Genomic DNA, 17668 nt, shown 5'->3' on the forward strand with positions numbered 1-17668 from the left:
TTCATACAATTCAAGAGAAGAAAATCACCAAAAGTTTATAGTGAGAAAAGAGAAAACAACGGAAAGTGTGCGCTATTTTCAGAAATGTTTTAATGAATACATCATATTGGTATTTAATTTATTAATCATGTGGCCTTTACTTTTATTTTAGAGAATGTGAAAATACTACCTCCATCTCTCAAACTTTATTTTGACCTGAAAGTCCTAAGTTATTCAAATGGAAATTCTAATGAGGGGGTTTCCAGGAACATAAACCTCAAGATCCTAATTGACAGGGGCCCCAAAGCCACTACACACTTGTACAACTGTGAGTTGTAGAGCTTTCTGCAGGATCGTTCATCAATCTCACAAGAAAAAAGGGCACTTTCCCTATATGCTTAGAGGCACAGTCTCCATGGACCAGCATCTAGCATCTTTCTGTGGAGCTCAGCAGAACTCAGTCTGGCTTCTCCAGCTGCAGGTCGAGGGGCTAGGTCCCAGGAACACATGTGGACCAGCAAAGGGGAAAAAGAAATCAAGTCTGGACCGGGGTGAGCCTATTACAGCCTGCAGGCCAGTCTGCACCCAGCTAAAATTGGTCATTCTTGTTTTATAAAGCCTTATAAAAATAAGTGAGATAGAAAGATAGGTAGGTAGATAGATAGATAGATAGATCGATAGACAGATGACAGATAGATGACAAAGACTGTAAGAGGCCGAGAAAGCCTAAAATATCTGGCTCTTTACTGAAAACGTTTGCTGAACCTTAATCTAGACTAACTCTGGTTCCCAAGGGAACCCCTCAGAAAGCAAGCTGTGCTGCTAAATCTCAACTGCCAGGAGCCGACTGATAAACCTTCGATTTGTTCCTAAATTTTTAAGCTCTGCCTTTCTAGCCCCTGGAGCTACACGGAACCCCACCCAGGGTCACAGGCTGAATTACACCCCCTGGCCTCCTGCAATAACGTAACAGGGGCTTTCCACATGCAGGAGCTCCTCTGGCCTCCAGTGCCCTCTTCCCCGCTGAAGGCAACATGACCTCACTGGGAGGCCTGGCGAGGGGCCTTGAGAGATAGGAGCCCAGGCCAGCCACCTCCGGCTGAGCTGCCCACCTCTGGAGAGGCCCATTCTCTCATCTCCCCAAAAGATAGAGCTCTGCTCCTCTGAGACATGCCTGCAGTTTAGAAGGGTCCATTTAATAAGGGAGGATGAGGAGACAGAACTCGAACAAGTCACTCTTCTTCACCCACAAGCCACCTACACGTGCAATGTATCAAAGTATAAGCTGACTTCACAAAACCACAATACGCTGCCAATGTTACTTCCTCAACAACCAAAACCCTTCAATTCTTCCTCCCGTGAACTGTTTGTTCAGTACCTTTGACGGTCCAGGCACTGTTCTGATAATGGGCCCCTGCCCTAATTCCAGGGAATCAGTGGATCTGCAGGAGAAGCAGAAGCAGACTGATCACAAAATCACAAGTAAAAAAATAAATTCCGGAACTGAAAAGTGCCAAGAAGAAGCTAAAATAGGAAACTGTCGGGGAGGGTGGCTAAAATGGCAAGGGAACAGTTCTCTAAGGAGATGACATTTGTGCAGAGGTCTTCCCAAGCTAAGGGAGCAGTGAGTGTGAGAGGAGAATGAGCTCTGTCTGTCAGAGGCCAGCGAGGGGAGGAAGGTGGGGGACAGGGCAGGAGGGGAGAGGTGTCCAGAGCGGCAAGACCTTACACACTTGGTATCAGTCTCCTATAACTCAGTGCCAGCTTAGTGGGACCAGCCTCCAGTCCTCGGTCAGAAGTATGAACTGGAGGCCCTGAGACGGTCAGATGCCACAGGCCCTGGCTCGTGGCCACTTCCCTACACCACCAGGTCCTTCCCATCTGCCTCCCGCCTCCGAGATTCCAGTCCTCCTGCCTTCCTTTTGTAGACACCCTTGTCTTTACGCTGGGCCCACCAAATAGTCCAGGGTAATCTCCCCAGCTCGAGATCTTTAACTTATTAATAAGTATGACGTCCCTTGTGCCATAGAAAGTCACAGTGACTGGTTCTGGGGATTAGGATATGAACAAGTTTGGTGGGGCCAGTATTCACCCAGCACACACTCTATTTGTGAGGATTAGCCCAACTAGGGGGGTGAGGTGATCCTTCATGCCGATCAATGGGCTGCTTTGCAGGGGAACATGTTACAGTGGGGCAAGGGTGACAGAGGGGTAAATCTGCAGATTATACGAACATGTACTTCCTATTTCTTAAAAAGAAAATAATATCTATAGAGCATAAAATATTACTTAGGAAATATTTTTTTTAAGATGTATTTATTTCAGAGAGAAACAGAGAGCAGGGGGAGGGGGAGAGGGAGAGAGAGAGCTCTCCAGCAGACTCCCCACTGAGTGCAGCGCCCAACACAGGGCTCAATCCCAGGACCCTGAGAACACTACCCGAGCCAAAATCAAGAGTGGGAGGTTCAACCGACCAAGCCACCCAGGCGCCCCTTACTTAAGGAATTTTTTTCAATGGAAATAGGGTTAGAAATGAATTAGCAACAGCCAGTAATTACTACTTCCTCAGAAAGGCCAGGAGGACTCTGAGTTCTTTTTAATGGTATCTCTGGCATGTGCAAATGAAAAAATTAAAATTAATTATAATATTAAAAGCTTCTATTAGGAACGAAAAAAGGTTTAAAACCAATGATCTAAGCTTCCACCTTAAGAATCTAGAAAATAACGAATAAATACTAAAGCAAACAGAGGAAAGAAAAAATGAACCAATGAAACCAAAAGCTAGTTCTTTGAAAAGATCAAGAAAAGTAATAAATGTTTTACCAGAATTTAAGAAAAAGACACAAATTATCAATACTAAAAATGAAAGCTATCTCTAGAAATTCAGTCGATATTAAAAAGATAAGGGAATATTATGAACTTTATGCCAATATATTTGAAAACTTAGATAAAACAGTTTCCTTAAAAGACCCAAATTACCCAAACTTAAGAAACAGATAACTTGAATAGCCCTATATCTACTAAAGAGATTAAATTCACAGTTAAAAAATCTTCCCCCAGAGAAAACTGGACCCAGATGGCTTTGTTGGTGAATTTTACCCAACAACTACAGAAGAAATAACACCAATTCTTTATAACTTCTTCAGCAAAACAGAAGAAACAAAATTGGAACACTTTCCAATTCATTTCATGAGACCAAGACCAGACACAGACGTTACAAGATAACTACACCTCAATTTCCCTCATGAACAGAGCTGCAAAATCCCTCCACCAAATGTTAACATATCAAATCTAGCAATATGTAAAAAGAGTAACACATCATGACCAAGAAGGAATACAGGAATTACATTACAGGAATACAAGGTTACTTAACAGCTGAAAATCAACTGATAATTACCATTTTTAAGAGACTGGGGGAAAAAAAGATATGATCATCTTAACAGACACAAAAGAAAGAAATTTGACAAAATGTAACATCCTATTCGTGATAAAAAAAAATCCTCAGCAAACTAGGAATAGAACCTTTTTCAACCTAATAAAAGCACATTTCTGAGAAAACCACAGCAAACAGTATACTTATTGGTGAAAGACTGAATGCCTTCCCTCTTCGGCTGAGAGAAGGCTGGGATGGACATTCTCATCAGCTTTGTTCAACACTATAATGAAGATCCCAACTGATATAATAAGAAACAATAAAAGTCCAACATACTAAAAAGGAAGAAGTAAAACTGGCTACAGATGACTACCTACAAAGAAAAATCCCAAGGAATCTACAAAAAAAAAAAAAAAGATTCCCAGAACTAAAAAGTGAGTTTAATAAGGTTGTAGGATATATGTACATACGTAGGAGATATATATATGCACACATATATATTCAGACAATATGTGAAAATTGTATTTCCACATGCTAGCAACAGAAAATCAAAAGTCTAAATTAGAAAATGCCACTTATAGTAGCATCAAAAAATTATGAAATACTTAGGAATAAATTTAACTAAATATGTCCAAGATGTGTACACAGTAATTGAGACTGAACAGCATAGACAGCCTGGGTATAACTCACATATATACGGTCAACTGATTTTTTAGAAAGTCCTAAGATAATTCAATGGAGGAAAAGTTAATCTTTTCAATAGATGCAGCTAGAAAACTTAGATACGCATATGCAAAAAATTTTTTTAAAAACCTATGGTATAATACAAAATATATTTGTCCTTTTCACAGGATCCTGGCACAGAGCTTTAAAAATCCTTGAACTATCCTGAGTGATAGAAGTGCTTTCTATTTTTATTCATAACGAGCCCCCCTCAACCATCCCTAAGTTTATGCTAATGAGGTGACTGTTGGAGGGCCTCTGAAGAGTTTCAGAACAGAGGCTCCTCACCAGAAAGACCAAGCCACGGATAGAGGGCTGGAATTTTCAGCCCCACCGCTCAACCTCTGGGAGCAGGATGGGGCCAGAGATTGAGTTCAATCACCAAAGGCCAATGTTTTAATCAATCATGGCTCTGTAACAGAACCTTCATAAAAACCCATAAACAATGAGGTTCAAGGGAGCTTTCAGGTTGTTGAACACATGTGTTCACCCTCCACCCTACTCTTGCCCTATGCACTCTACCATTTGGCTGTTCCTGGATTCTATCCTTTATAATAAACCACTAATAGTAAGTAAAGCACTTTCCTGAGTCTGTGAGTCAATGTGGCAAATCCTCCTCCTGATACCAATTGGGGGCAGGGGGAGGGACACAGGGTTCCACACCAATTCTCCAATGCCACGCCAAAAGGGCATCCAACAATTAATTCCAATCCTGATGCTAACTCCCAAAGTTAGACCAGACCCTACAGATTAAAGGCTCAGGCCCATGAGCCTGCTTTCACTTCAGATGCCAGTCACTAGTACCAGGAGGCACCCAAATTTCTAACTGACCAGCTATAAATTCAAGGGTTTCCACAAACTCATCAGCTTCAATAATTCATTAGAATGACTCACAGAACCTGGGAAAACACTGTATTTACATTTACCAGTTTATTACAAGGATAAGACTCAGGCAGGAACAGCCAAGCTGAAGAGATACATAGAGCAAGGTAAGACAGAGGGGGAGCATGGAGCTTCCATGCCTTCTCTGGGCACAGCACCTTCCCAAAATATCGATGTGTTCACCAACCTAGAAAATCCCCACTGTTTATGGGTTTTTATAGAGTTTTCATTACATAGGCACCAAATCCTTTGGTGACTGAACTCAATCTCCAGCTCTTCTCCCCTCCTCAGAGACTGGGGGAGTGGGACTGAAAGTTCTAACCCTTTAATCCCATGACTGATTCTTCTGGCAGCCAGTCCCCACCCTAAAGCTATCTAAGTAAGGACCCCTGGAACCCCAGCCTTGAGTCAACTCTTTAGTATACAAAAAGGCACTCTTATCACTCAGGAAATTCCCTGGGTTTTAGGAGTTCTGTGCCAGGAATCTGGGGCAAAGACCAAATACATATTTTATTATACCACAATACCTAAATCCACATCTTGCAACATATACAAAAATTAAGTCAGAATGCATCAAAGGTCTAAACGTAAAACATAACAACTAAAAAATTTCTAGAAGACAACATAGTTTGAGAAAGTCTATGCTCTGGACTAAGATAACAGTTCTTAATTCACAAAGTAAGTACAAACCCCACAAAAGAATACAAATGGATAAATAAAACTTCAAATAAAAACTTCTGTTCGTCAAAACAAACTGTTAAGAAAAAGACTAGTCATAGAATAGGATAGAATACTTATAAAACACTTATCAGATGAAAGACCTTGTACCAGGAATATGTAAAGAAGTCTACAACTCAGTAAGAAGACATCTAATAAAAATATGGTGAAAAGACCTGAATAAACACTTCACCACAAAAAAAAAAAAAAAAAAGTGACTAAAAAGCACCAGGAAAGATGCTCAAAACCACTAGGCATTAGACAAATGCAAAGCCACTCAGCAGGTAGAACGAATACTCAGCAATCAAACACTACTGAACCACGTAACACGGTGAAGCCCAAAGTATTATGCTAAGTGAAGGAAGCCAAACACAACAGACCACCTATAGTAGGATTCCATTTAGAAGACACCTTTTTTTTTTAAGTTTTATTTAAGTAATATCTACACCAACATGGGGCTCGAACTCACGACTGCGAGCTCAAGAGTCATATGCTCTTCCAACTGAGCCAGCCAGGCGTCCCAGAAGACATTTTAGAAGAGGAGAAGCTATAGTGAGAACAAGGAAATAGCTGTTTAAGGGGAGGAGTAGGGGAAGGGACCGACTACAAATGAGCACAAGCAAGCTTTTGAAGTGATGAACACGCGCTAGAGATCACTGCTGTGATCATGATCTAAATGTCAACACTCAGCAATTACATACTTAGAACTGGTACATTTTTTAAGGTGTTATTTTACTAAGTAATCTCTACGTCTAACATGGGGTTCGAATTCACAACCCTGAGATCGAGAATCGCAAGCTCCTCACTCTGAGCCAGTTGGGTGCCCCCAGAATTGGTACATTTTATTGCAAGTAATTCATACTTCAATAAAATAGATTATCTTAATTTAAAAAAATGATATACAATAAAAGAACCCTATGCTAAATTATTACAAATTGGTGGGTATCTACCCTTTCACTTTACTTATCAAACTTCCTCAGGGATTAACATTCAAATACATATATACAACGTAACCTGAGATTCTGAAATAAGACTGAAGAGAAAACGTCATCAGTCAGTAGCCCCAGGTATCTGTGTCATGACATCTGTCTCCATTTGAACACTACACACAACATTCAATAAAACATGCTGAAAATGTTAGTGAGAAGTTTATAGTGAAATCATAATTTACAAGAATTCAAAAGCAGAAGCAAAACTACATTTACTTTCAAAAAAAAAACCCCACACTATTATGTATAATTCGGTGAAATACTCAATTTAGAGTTCTACCTACAAGAATCAATTACCAAGAATTGTTTATAATCTATTTTAGTAATTTCAAAGGAAAAAAATCCTTATTCTCAGTAATTTCTCATAAACTTTCATTTCCAAAAATTTGATGGTGAAAACAATACATTATGTCCTTTGCTACTTAGTATTGGAACACTAGAAGAACAAAAGTAAACAAATAGGGTTACACATTTACATGGACTTCAGTAACCCAGACAAAAGAACTTTTTCGTAATTTCATTACAGACACTATATTAAAATTGTGAAGTAGAATTATTTCAGCTTTCCTTTGTGCTTGGATGTGAGTGTGTCTATATGTGCGTAAGCAACAAGATAGAAGTTTTAAATGAATAAATAACATCTAGACTATGCAGGGAAGACAGCACACATTTTGGCCAGTGCGTCACAATGAGCTTTGACTCTGAAAACGGCATGTCTTAGTATTCCAAGAGAAACACAGGCAGGCCATGAACCCAGAAGCAGTGACTAACCTACAAGAAAGAGGACACTTTAGTGATTCCCAACCTGGAGTCATGCCTAGGGTATGGCATGGTATCTGAAAACATCTATGTACAGGAAACACTACGTACACCCATGATAATTATGGGTTTTTTTTTTTCTGTAGCTAGATACCATTGTTAATTAACAGAAAATTCACTTAAATACAATGCTATACCCAGAGTGGCATTTTGACATTACATATCTTCTCAATCAACTATGATGTGTAAGTACATGAAATTTTTAGAATTTAAAAAGGAAACCTCGTACTCCAAAAGATTAGAAATCATGGTACAGTTAAGAAACAAAACAAAACATTCTGCTCTAGGAGTCATGAGAAGTAGTTCCAGCTAAGTGACCCCCTTTAACCAGGCCCTTAATAACCTCACAGGGATTCTGTAAAATGAAAGCATATGAATGGTTCTATAACGTCTTTTTAAAGTTTTTCCTCTCACATGCTGTAACAGTAATTCAGAAACTCGGTCAATGCCACAATTTTAGGTACCTGGTGATTTTTTTCCAAAATTATTTACTTTGTAGCTAATTGGTTACTATAATTTATTACTGTTAAGATAATTATCTCACAGAAAGTGTGGAGACCGGGACAGGAGAGTAATACTCGGAAACCCTGGTCTTACTGGGGAGCACACAGCCCTCGTCTAGGCCCTAACACTACACGCAGCCCTCTCTCTCAGCGCCTGCTTCCCTCACGACCGCACTAGCACACGCTGCCCTCTCCATCTCATCACTCAGTCCCTTCACGTCCGAGTAACTCCGTGTATCAGTGTGCCTATCTGTATGCATCTGTATAATGAAATACTGGAAGGATAAAAAAGAACCTAATAAAAATGTCTACTTTTATTAGAAGAATGAGCAGAAGGGTAGAAGCAGGAACTTCTCTCTTTGTATACATGTTATACATTTTGTATACATTTTGATCTAGCACTGATTTTCTAAAAAATAAAATTTGATTTTAAAAATTTAAATGTTAAGTGAAATGTGGTTATCGATTTTAATAATATACTTAAAAGGGGAAGTCAGAAATCACCCAGTCCAACCTTCAACACACTAGGGATCACTTTAATAGTGCTCCATCATCTGCTTTCTGGAGTATTAGAAAAAAGAACGTAAAAAGAATGAACCAAAGTCAGGAGCCAGGGACACTACCAGTGAACAGGAAGGCGGTCTGAGACAACTGAGAGAAGCTGCAGAACACATCCCAACAGTCCCTGAATCACAGCAGTTTATTTTTTTTTTTTAAAGATTTTATTTATTTGAGAGAGCGAGAGTGAGAAAGAGAGAGCACATGAGAGGGGGGAGGGCCCGAGGGAGAAGCAGGCTCCCCGCCGAGCAGGGAGCCCGATGGGGGACTCGACCCCAGGACTCCGGGATCATGACCTGAGCCCAAGGCAGTCGCTCAACCAACTGAGCCACCCAGGCGCCCTGAATCACAGCAGTTTAAAGGCTGATTAATTTCAGCAACTGCAATGCTGAGTCCCGATTTGGGCTGTGTTCCCAGAATACAAAAGATGACTTTTAAAGAAGAAAAAAAGAAGTTCCCATCCTCAAGAAATCTGAGGCAAGACCACTTTATAAGCTTTAAGTTTCAGGAAACAAACCCGGTGCCGCTGGAATACAGATGGATGGAGAAGAGGAACCTTTGTGGGGCAGAAAGGGACGAGGGAAAAGGAGTAACTTGAGGGGGCTGGGGGAACTAAAAAACCAACCAGTACGTGAGGACAGTTTTTGAATATTACTACTTCAGAACATTACTACTTCAATAGAAATTAAAGCTCCAATTATGTGAAAAAGTCTGTATTCTTCAAAAATAACAAATGCGGCCTGACTAAATTCAGATCTCTATACTGCTTTAAATGAGTGTTCATTTTAACTCTGCAAAGAGATTTTCTTAACTCGACTTATAATTAATGTGTACATACTAATAATGACAGACCCACCAAACTACCTCTTTCAAATATATATAAGAAAAAAAAAAAAAAACCTCTCAGAGAAATTTGAAAGAATGGTTCCATTATATACACTGAGTTACTAACATAAATGATTCGCCCCAATTTTTCTATAATTCAAACATTGATTTTTTTTAACAAAACACAGTAACAAATCTCATGAGTTAAAACAGATAGCAGAAGATTATCAAAGCACATACAACAAAGGAAATAAATTTGATGAACCCTCGAAAAAACAGTATTCGAGGCCAACATGTTCATCTGGTAAAAAACATTTGGTATATTACTTAATATGTCCCCAAAAAGGCAACCTATAATAAAAGAGTTGTAAACTGTTCTAAAGCATTAAAGCCTTTTTCAGGGTACTGATAAGGTGGAGATGCAAAACAAATGGGCAGCAAAGGAGCAGGTAAAATAAAACCTCTACCAGTAACTACAGTGTCACAGTCAACCAACAGAAGACAGCCATGCCGGTAGCCTCGGTAACACTGAATTCTGAAGCATGTTATCACTGCCATTCCTCAAAGATCCAGGTCCCTGGGCCTTCCTTAAAGGCCCCCAAACTGCTCTATGTCTTTCTTCCCAACAAGTCCCTGAGCAGCCCTCCGAGGCCATCGGTCACGTGCTGGACTCAGTCACTTGGAGACGTAGTCACCTGGTCCTAAAGTCACAAATAACAAGAACCCTAATTCTCTCCATGTAAGTCCTCCATACTGCTTAAGAAAAAATGAAAATGTACGTAAAGCCCGTATAAAAGTTGTGAACGGTCATCGCTGACTGACACTCCAGCAGCACTCCAGGCCTCCGACAGCCTTACCAGGCTGGCAGCCTTCCCTGCCTGTGACTCAGGTAGAAGCAGAAGCTCTACTGCAAAAGGCCTTTCCCCAGCATCTGAGGATGATAATCCCACTCTCTCCGATTACCCAACTGAAGTTAAAATTAATCTTTTCAGGCATGCTACAGTACACTGAAAGCCAAAATATAACTCATTTACACTGAGTGTTTCCTAAATACCACAAAATTCTGCAGTATTTTATGGTGGAAGCCACAGAGGCTGAACCCTGACTGACTGAGGACTCTTGAGAACGAAACTGAAGCCTATCGCCCACAACAAAGACACTCTACACACTTTCTGTCATTCTCGGCATTGTTCGGGGTTTGATCTAAAGGTTTAACAGATACTTGTTTAATGAATAAAATACTATATGTTGTTCCCTCAAATGTCTAATTGCCTGAAGGGGATTATCTCATTTATATTTTTACTGAAAAAAAATTGTTCATGCTTCAGCCAACTTCTACTTTCATTTCTAAATGACAATGATACTGCTGTGTTATCAGCATATCCCTGCCTCATCTACATTTTTTCCTTATTTTACTATTTTACTAGTTGAAACAGATTTATTCAATCTCATGGTATCGAAACAATTACAAATGGAAAATGCAAGATAACTTAATCTTTAGCTTTTGGTAAAACAGTATAATCAGGGGGAAAAATCCTAATTTTCACTGCTGTAGATGCCAATTTAAAAATACAATCCATGGACATATACTTAAGTAGGTGCTACTACAATCTCCAAAGCAAATGTCTACACTTAACACTTTTTACTGGGGTAGCTACTGCTAGTCAATTGAAAGTATTTTTTGATCAACAAATAAATACAGAGCACACTGTTATAGGTAGGAGTCTCAACTTTTCCTTCCCAGCTAATCTTTCATAAATATCATACATGCATTACAAATATTTTAGTGGCTCAAATTATTTTTCCAACTTCCAAAACAATCAACAGAAAGTTCCTTAATACAAAGCATTTTTTCTCTTGTAAAACAGTAAAAAACAGACAAAGAAAATGTTGGTAATAGAATTCAAATCACAGAACACTTTATAGTGGAAAACAGGCTATCACTGAGGAAAACTTAGACTACAGTTCAATGTCATAATAAAATTTATTTACATACCAGCACAGAATATCCCTGGGACTTCACTCCTGACTATTATGGTCCGTACTTTCTTATCAGATTTTAAAGCATCCACAGCTTTTGAGAGCTAAACAGATACAGGGAGGGCAAGCAGGAAAAAAAAAAAAAAAAAAAAAAAAAACGAGGAAAAATCACTTTCAGACTGATGTCAACATTATATCTTATATTAGAAACAAACAGCTGAATCTTTATACTCACCATTTTTATCAGATTTTTACTGAATGAATTTTTGGCATAAGCTCTGTTTATTCCAAGCACCACAATTCCTAGTAGGAAAAAAAAAAAAAAAAGAAAACAGCACAAGCGTCTGAGTTAGTGAGTATTCAGGGTACAACTCCCGCACATACAGCTAGTTAACTTGGGACTTAGGAAATCTGCCCCTTCCTTGAGGTTCACGCCAAGAGCTTTGACCTTATTTTCATGTTTACCCTCCTGTTCAAGATAAGCATATTTTTAAACAATGTGCTGTATGTAATACGTAAGATCAGTCTAGTACTTAATATGCACCTCTTTTCTTCTGCTTACTAGAACTTAGTCAACATCCTGTCCCTTTCGCTTTATCTCTTCTTAAGCACCACCAAGGTAAACTGGCACATTTTACTAAATGTAGTCATTAGTGAAAAAAATGTGGTTTCATCATCTTCAAGTACATACAGAAGCAATAGCTAGCAAATCCTTGTCACAGGCAAGCCTTGTGGGACCAGCTTCTTTGCTAATGTACCAGGAGTTAACATCACATTTACTCTTCTTGTCATACTACATAGTTCTCGGTATCTCCATCCCAAATTTCTCTGCTGACTCTGTTCCCCATACTTAACTGGAAGGCACTTCCATTTAGACAGTGTCCAACAAGTAATTCAACCTCGATCTGTAACAGCAAAGTTCATTCCTTCTCCCATGAACAGGCCAGCTTTCCCTTCCCAACTTCTCTAATTCTATCAGGAACCCACCATCCCATTCCAAGTGCTTCAGTCTGATGATCAATTTTCCAAAAACAATTATGCACAGAATCCACCCCTCCTTAAAATCCTTTGTCTCCAAAACATTTGCATTCAAAGACCTTAGCGTGATATTCAAAGCCCAATATGACCTGTACTTGACCTTGCTTGTCCCCTGAGTAAGCACAACTTTTCCCAGTGTAGGGAAATGCCTTCCACCTCCTTAGGGGTGGGAGTGGGTACGATCCTTATTGTATATGAGTTAAACTGAAGACAACAAAATGTACACATGCTGTCTCGATGCAAGAAACCGCAAACCTATTTTTCAAAGAAAGTACAAAGATAAACTTCAGCTCACAGAATAAATTTTCAAGAATTCTAAATGATCTCAGCATGGAGAAAATCATGAAGAACTGGAATCTAGGGGCACCTGGGTGGCTCAGTCGGTTAAGCATCTGCCTTCGGCTGTGGTCTTGATCCCAGGGTCCTGGGATGGAGCCCCGCATGGAGGTCCCTGCTCAGTGGAGATCCTGCTTCTCCCTCTGCCTCTGTTGCTCCCCTAGCTTGTGCTCTCTCTCTTACTCTTGCGCTATCTCAAATAAATAAATAAATAAAATCTTTAAAAAAAATAAGTAAATAAGTATTAAAAAGAAAAAAAAAACTGGTATCTAGGGCAGGATCTACATTAAACCCGGAAGGGCAGTGCTGTCACTAATTAAGTGCTGTAGTATGTGCTGGACTCGGTTCCCAGGGCTTTGTGTTCATTAAGCCGCGTGACCCTCACAGCAACCCAAGAGGAAGGCACTGTTTTTATCCTATTGAACAGGAACCCCCAGAATGTGCATTCTTAATTTTAACAGATACTCCTAAAAAATATACTGTCTCTATTAACCGCCCCGCCAAAACACTAATAACCTATTTGTTCACAAGAGCAGACATCAGTGGGATGAAAAATGTCTTACAAGACATTTGGAAAATGTAAAGAAACATCTTGAAACTGTCACAAGGTGAAATCCAGGGTTTGCAGGCCTGAAACTTACAAAATCTAGGGAGCCCTTGTAAGTAAAAGAATACAAAATTACACACAGAATTCGGGACAGATATAAATATTAAAACCTTCAGAATTTTAAAAACTTGACAACTACTACATTTTCCTTTCCAATTATGTATGTGACCTACACTTCCTTCCCTACATCTCTGAATTTTTATATTTATCAATAATTCTGAAAAAATATACAAAACTAATCAAATGGAACTGTAAGGAACACCAAGTAGTCAAAACAATCTTGAAAAAGAAAGTTGGAAGTCTTAGTTTAAGGACTTAATCAAGACACTTCCTGATTTCAAAACTTACTATAAAGCTACAATAAAAACAAACAGTGTGGTACTGGCATAAAGATAGACATACAGATCAACGGAACTGAGAGTCCAGAAATAATCACCTACACTTAAGGTCAACTGGTTTTCAAAAAAGATACTGAGACCATTCAGTGCTAAAAGAATAGTCTTTTCAACAAATAGTGATGGGACAACTAGAGATTAACCATCAGAGAATGAAATTGGACCCTCTCCTCACACCATGTATAAAAATTATCTCAAAATGGATCTTAGACACACTATGAGACCTAAAACTATAACTCTCTCAGAAGGAAATAGGTACAAATCTTCACGACCTTGGATTAGGCAACAGTGTCTTAAATATGACAACAAAAGCACAAACAACAAAAGAAAAAACAAACCATAATTCATCAAAACTATCAAGTAAAAAAAAAAACCTCACAGAATAGAAAATATTTGCAAATCATACATCTGCCACAGGATTAATATCCAGATTATAAAAGAATTTTTACTACCCACAACAAAAAAACAAACGACCAGAATGAAAAATGGGCAAAAGGTTTAAACAGGTATTTCTCCAAAGGAGACACACAAATTGCCAATAAGCACATGAAAGGATGCTCAACATCATTTGTTATTGGGGCAACGCCAATCAACACGACCACGAGGCACCGCCTCACAGCCAGGAGGACACAGCTATAATGAACAGCAAATGGAAGCAAGCGCCGGCGAGCAGGGCAACAGGAGCTCTTGGGCACTGCTGGAGATGCTAAAATGGGGCGGCTGCTGTGGAAACCAGTTTGGTGGTTCTTCCAAAAACTACACATAGAATCACCCCACTGATTCTACCCCTATGTATCTACCCAAGAGAAATGAACACATATGTTCAGACAAATAATTGTACACAGTGTTAAGCAGCATTATTCATACTATCCAAAAAGGAGAAACAAAACATGGTATATCCATATAGTGGAATAAAAAATAAGAACAGTGAGTAAAATTATCATTCACAGCAAGAACTCAAGAGATGTTTAAAGTGTTGACCTTTGATGGCAGGGCCTGAAAATGAAAGGGTGGCACCCTTCCACGGTGCTTTTTTTTGTTTAATCTTACCATGTGCATATATAATATTTTTACTTTAGAAATTCTGTAAACTTGAATAATTTAATTATTCTTACTAAAAAATAACATGTAATACACAAAGTACTAAAAACCAGTAACAGAGTATCTCCAATAAACCACATACAGACCCAGGTTCTTCAAAATACACCATTAAAAACCTGAAAACATAAGCCACAAAATTGTGGGAAATTGTTTTGCAAATCATGTATCTGATAAGGGACTTGTATCCAGAATATATTAAAAATCTCTTACAATTCAACAGTAAAAAGACAAACCCAGTTAAAAAATGGGCAAAGGCTTTGAGAAGACATTTCTCTAAAGAAGATACACACATGGCCAATAAACACATGAAAAGATATGCTACATCATTAACCATTAGGAAACTCTAAAACAAAGCCACAAGGAGATACCACTTCATAGGCACCAGGATGGCTAGAATCAAAAACACAAACAATAACAAGTATCGGTCGGGATGTACAGAAACTGGAGCTCTCATACCTCGCTTGGAGGGAATGTAAAATGCTGCAGCCACTCTGGAAAAGTTTGGTAGCTCCTCAAAATGTTAATCATAGAATTACCATGTGACCCGACAATTCCACTAAATGGAAGTGAAAAGAAACGTCCACAAAAATTCCCATGAATGCTCTAAGCAACATTGTTCACAATATCCAAAAAGTGGAAACAACCTAAATGTGTATGAATGATGAAGAGACAAAACGTGTCCTGATCTATCCAAACATGGGACTGTTACCCAACAATAAAAAGGAATGGATTACTGACACATGCTACAGCAAGGATGGACCTTGCAAACATAATGCTGAGTGAAAAAAGCCACGGAAGACCATGTCTGTGATTTCTTCATATGCAATGTCCAACACAGACAAAGCTACTGAGACAGATACACGGGCCCAATTTTGTGGGGAGGGGAGTGTGAAAATGCAGTCATGACTAAAGAAAACAGGGTTTCTTTCTGGATTGATAAAAATGTTCCAAAGTTGGATTGTGGTAATGGTGGCACAACTCTCTATATATACTAAAATCAATTGTACATTTTGAATTTTATGGTATGTGAATTACAGATCAATAAAGATTTAGAAATATATACATCTTGGGGCACCTGGGTGGCTCAGTCGGTTAAGCATCTGACTTCAGCTCAGGTCCTGGTCCCAGGGTCTTCAGCTGGGAGTCTGCTTGTCCCTCTCCCCCCCCCCTCCCCTGCTAGTGCTCTCTCTAGTACACACTCTCTCCCTCTCTCTCCCTCTCTCATATAAATAAATAAAAGCTTAAATATATATATACACACACACTTTAATACATATTTTTATAAATATAATTCCCATGCCATAAAATGTATGAAAATATGTTAAAAACATGAGAAAAGTAAATAAAAATAAACACATGAGAAAAATATATGAAAGAAATCAATCTACTAAAAACGAAAAGCAAGCAGATGTCAGAAGACCAGCTGGCAGACCCCAGTGACAGTCCCCTTGGGAGACGGTGCTGGCTTGGACAAGAGCAGTGTTGGTAAAGAACACAGAGGAAAGTGGAAAGATTTCAGAGACATTCAGGAAGTCTTGATAATCTGGATATAAACTGTAAGCAAGGAGCAGGTATCAACAACGACTTGCATGATCCACTTGCTCTATTTCTGCCAGCAGTTTCTCCAACATGGTTCACAAAGGTCATCTTTGAAGTGGGTCACAATTATGAGCAGAAGCTTGCCAGACGGGGAGAAGTTTGGTAAGGGGAAGAGAGAAGTCATTCCATTCTGGGAGGTGCATACAAAAGCACAAACAAAAGAGTAGCAAAGGCAAAGCTCAGACACAGCGGAGGGGAGACTGGAGACTGTGCCTGCAGGGAACTGGGAGCCACTAAAAGTTTCTAACTGAACAGGGCAGTCATTCCTGGCCTTGAAAAAAGGTAACCCCAGGACAAGTGTGAACAATAAACTGGGAAGGAGAATGACTGGTGAGCAGCCAACCTATGAAGGAGAGACCCTGGTGAACCACGGCAAGGATTGCTGCTCTAAAAACCCATGCAGATCAGACAGCAAAGCAAGAAATAACTGCTACAGAAACCTGGTCCTGTAACTGCGCCTCCTCAACAAATTCCAAATATGGAACCCAGGCAACAGATGAGTGCTAATGTATTCTGCACTTACTCACCTCCAGCAGCCTAAAGAGGCCCACAGGGTATACAGCAGTTTGGGGCTCCTCTGACCCCGCCTCTCATTCTCTTATTCCTAGCAGGCTGCTGAGACCCTCAAATTCTGGACTGGCCTCAATGGAAGCAAAAGCATCAGGGAGACTCCTTTACCTGAGGATTCCTTAACCTCATGTTTTTCTTTGCACTGCTTATTGCTGGTTCCCTAGTAAACCAAAGCATTTATAAGTTAGCCAAGCCTGGCTGTCATTCAAAGGAAGCTGAATCAACTTTCTTAAGAAACCATGACTTCCTAATAGTGGATTTTTACATTTCAAGGTAACTGTACACATCTGAATTTATTGAAGTGTTCTGTATGCTTTAATTTCTTCTCTTTGATCCATTTGGATGCTAACTTAAGGACTATCCAGATGTTTTGTGAAATTTTACTTGCAATTTGCATTCATTTAAGTCATAAAGACAAAAAATACAGAATATGGTGCATATTACTCACTGCACCTGCAATCTCTGTATCTAACGTACCGCAGGGACACCTAATATAACTGAAATCCCAGTAAGACTAAGCTTACCCAAAAGGGCTCTAATCACTCCAGTCCCAAATCTACTTTCCAGCTGAATTTCTCAATACTCTGCCCGTCATGTCACAGTACAGCACACATGCCCTACAGTAATTCCCAAAAACACAACACCTTCAGATTCCACACCTTCGACCATGCTCT

General features: G+C 39.4%; 1 protein-coding gene across 6 annotated transcripts in view; it reads right to left on the bottom strand.

The window, feature by feature from the left end:
- Window positions 1-17668, bottom strand: part of AUH (AU RNA binding methylglutaconyl-CoA hydratase) — a 269714-nt gene that overhangs the window by 250497 nt on the left and 1549 nt on the right. For 5 of the 6 annotated variants that reach the window (XM_088019054.1, XM_088019053.1, XM_088019056.1 and 2 more), the window contains exons 2-3: window positions 11584-11651; window positions 11365-11452 (exon numbers count right to left, since the gene is read on the bottom strand). The exons of the other annotated variant lie outside the window; for it this stretch is intronic. In XM_088019054.1, the coding sequence (XP_087875180.1) occupies window positions 11365-11452; window positions 11584-11651 (156 nt within the window). The remainder of the gene's footprint in view (window positions 1-11364; window positions 11453-11583; window positions 11652-17668) is intronic. 6 annotated transcript variants of the gene reach the window in all.

The sequence above is a fragment of the Eumetopias jubatus genome, unplaced genomic scaffold (assembly GCF_037043125.1).
Source record: "Eumetopias jubatus isolate StellerSeaLion01/CBP00866 unplaced genomic scaffold, mEumJub1_p1.0 scaffold_15, whole genome shotgun sequence".
NCBI lineage: Eukaryota > Metazoa > Chordata > Mammalia > Carnivora > Otariidae > Eumetopias > Eumetopias jubatus.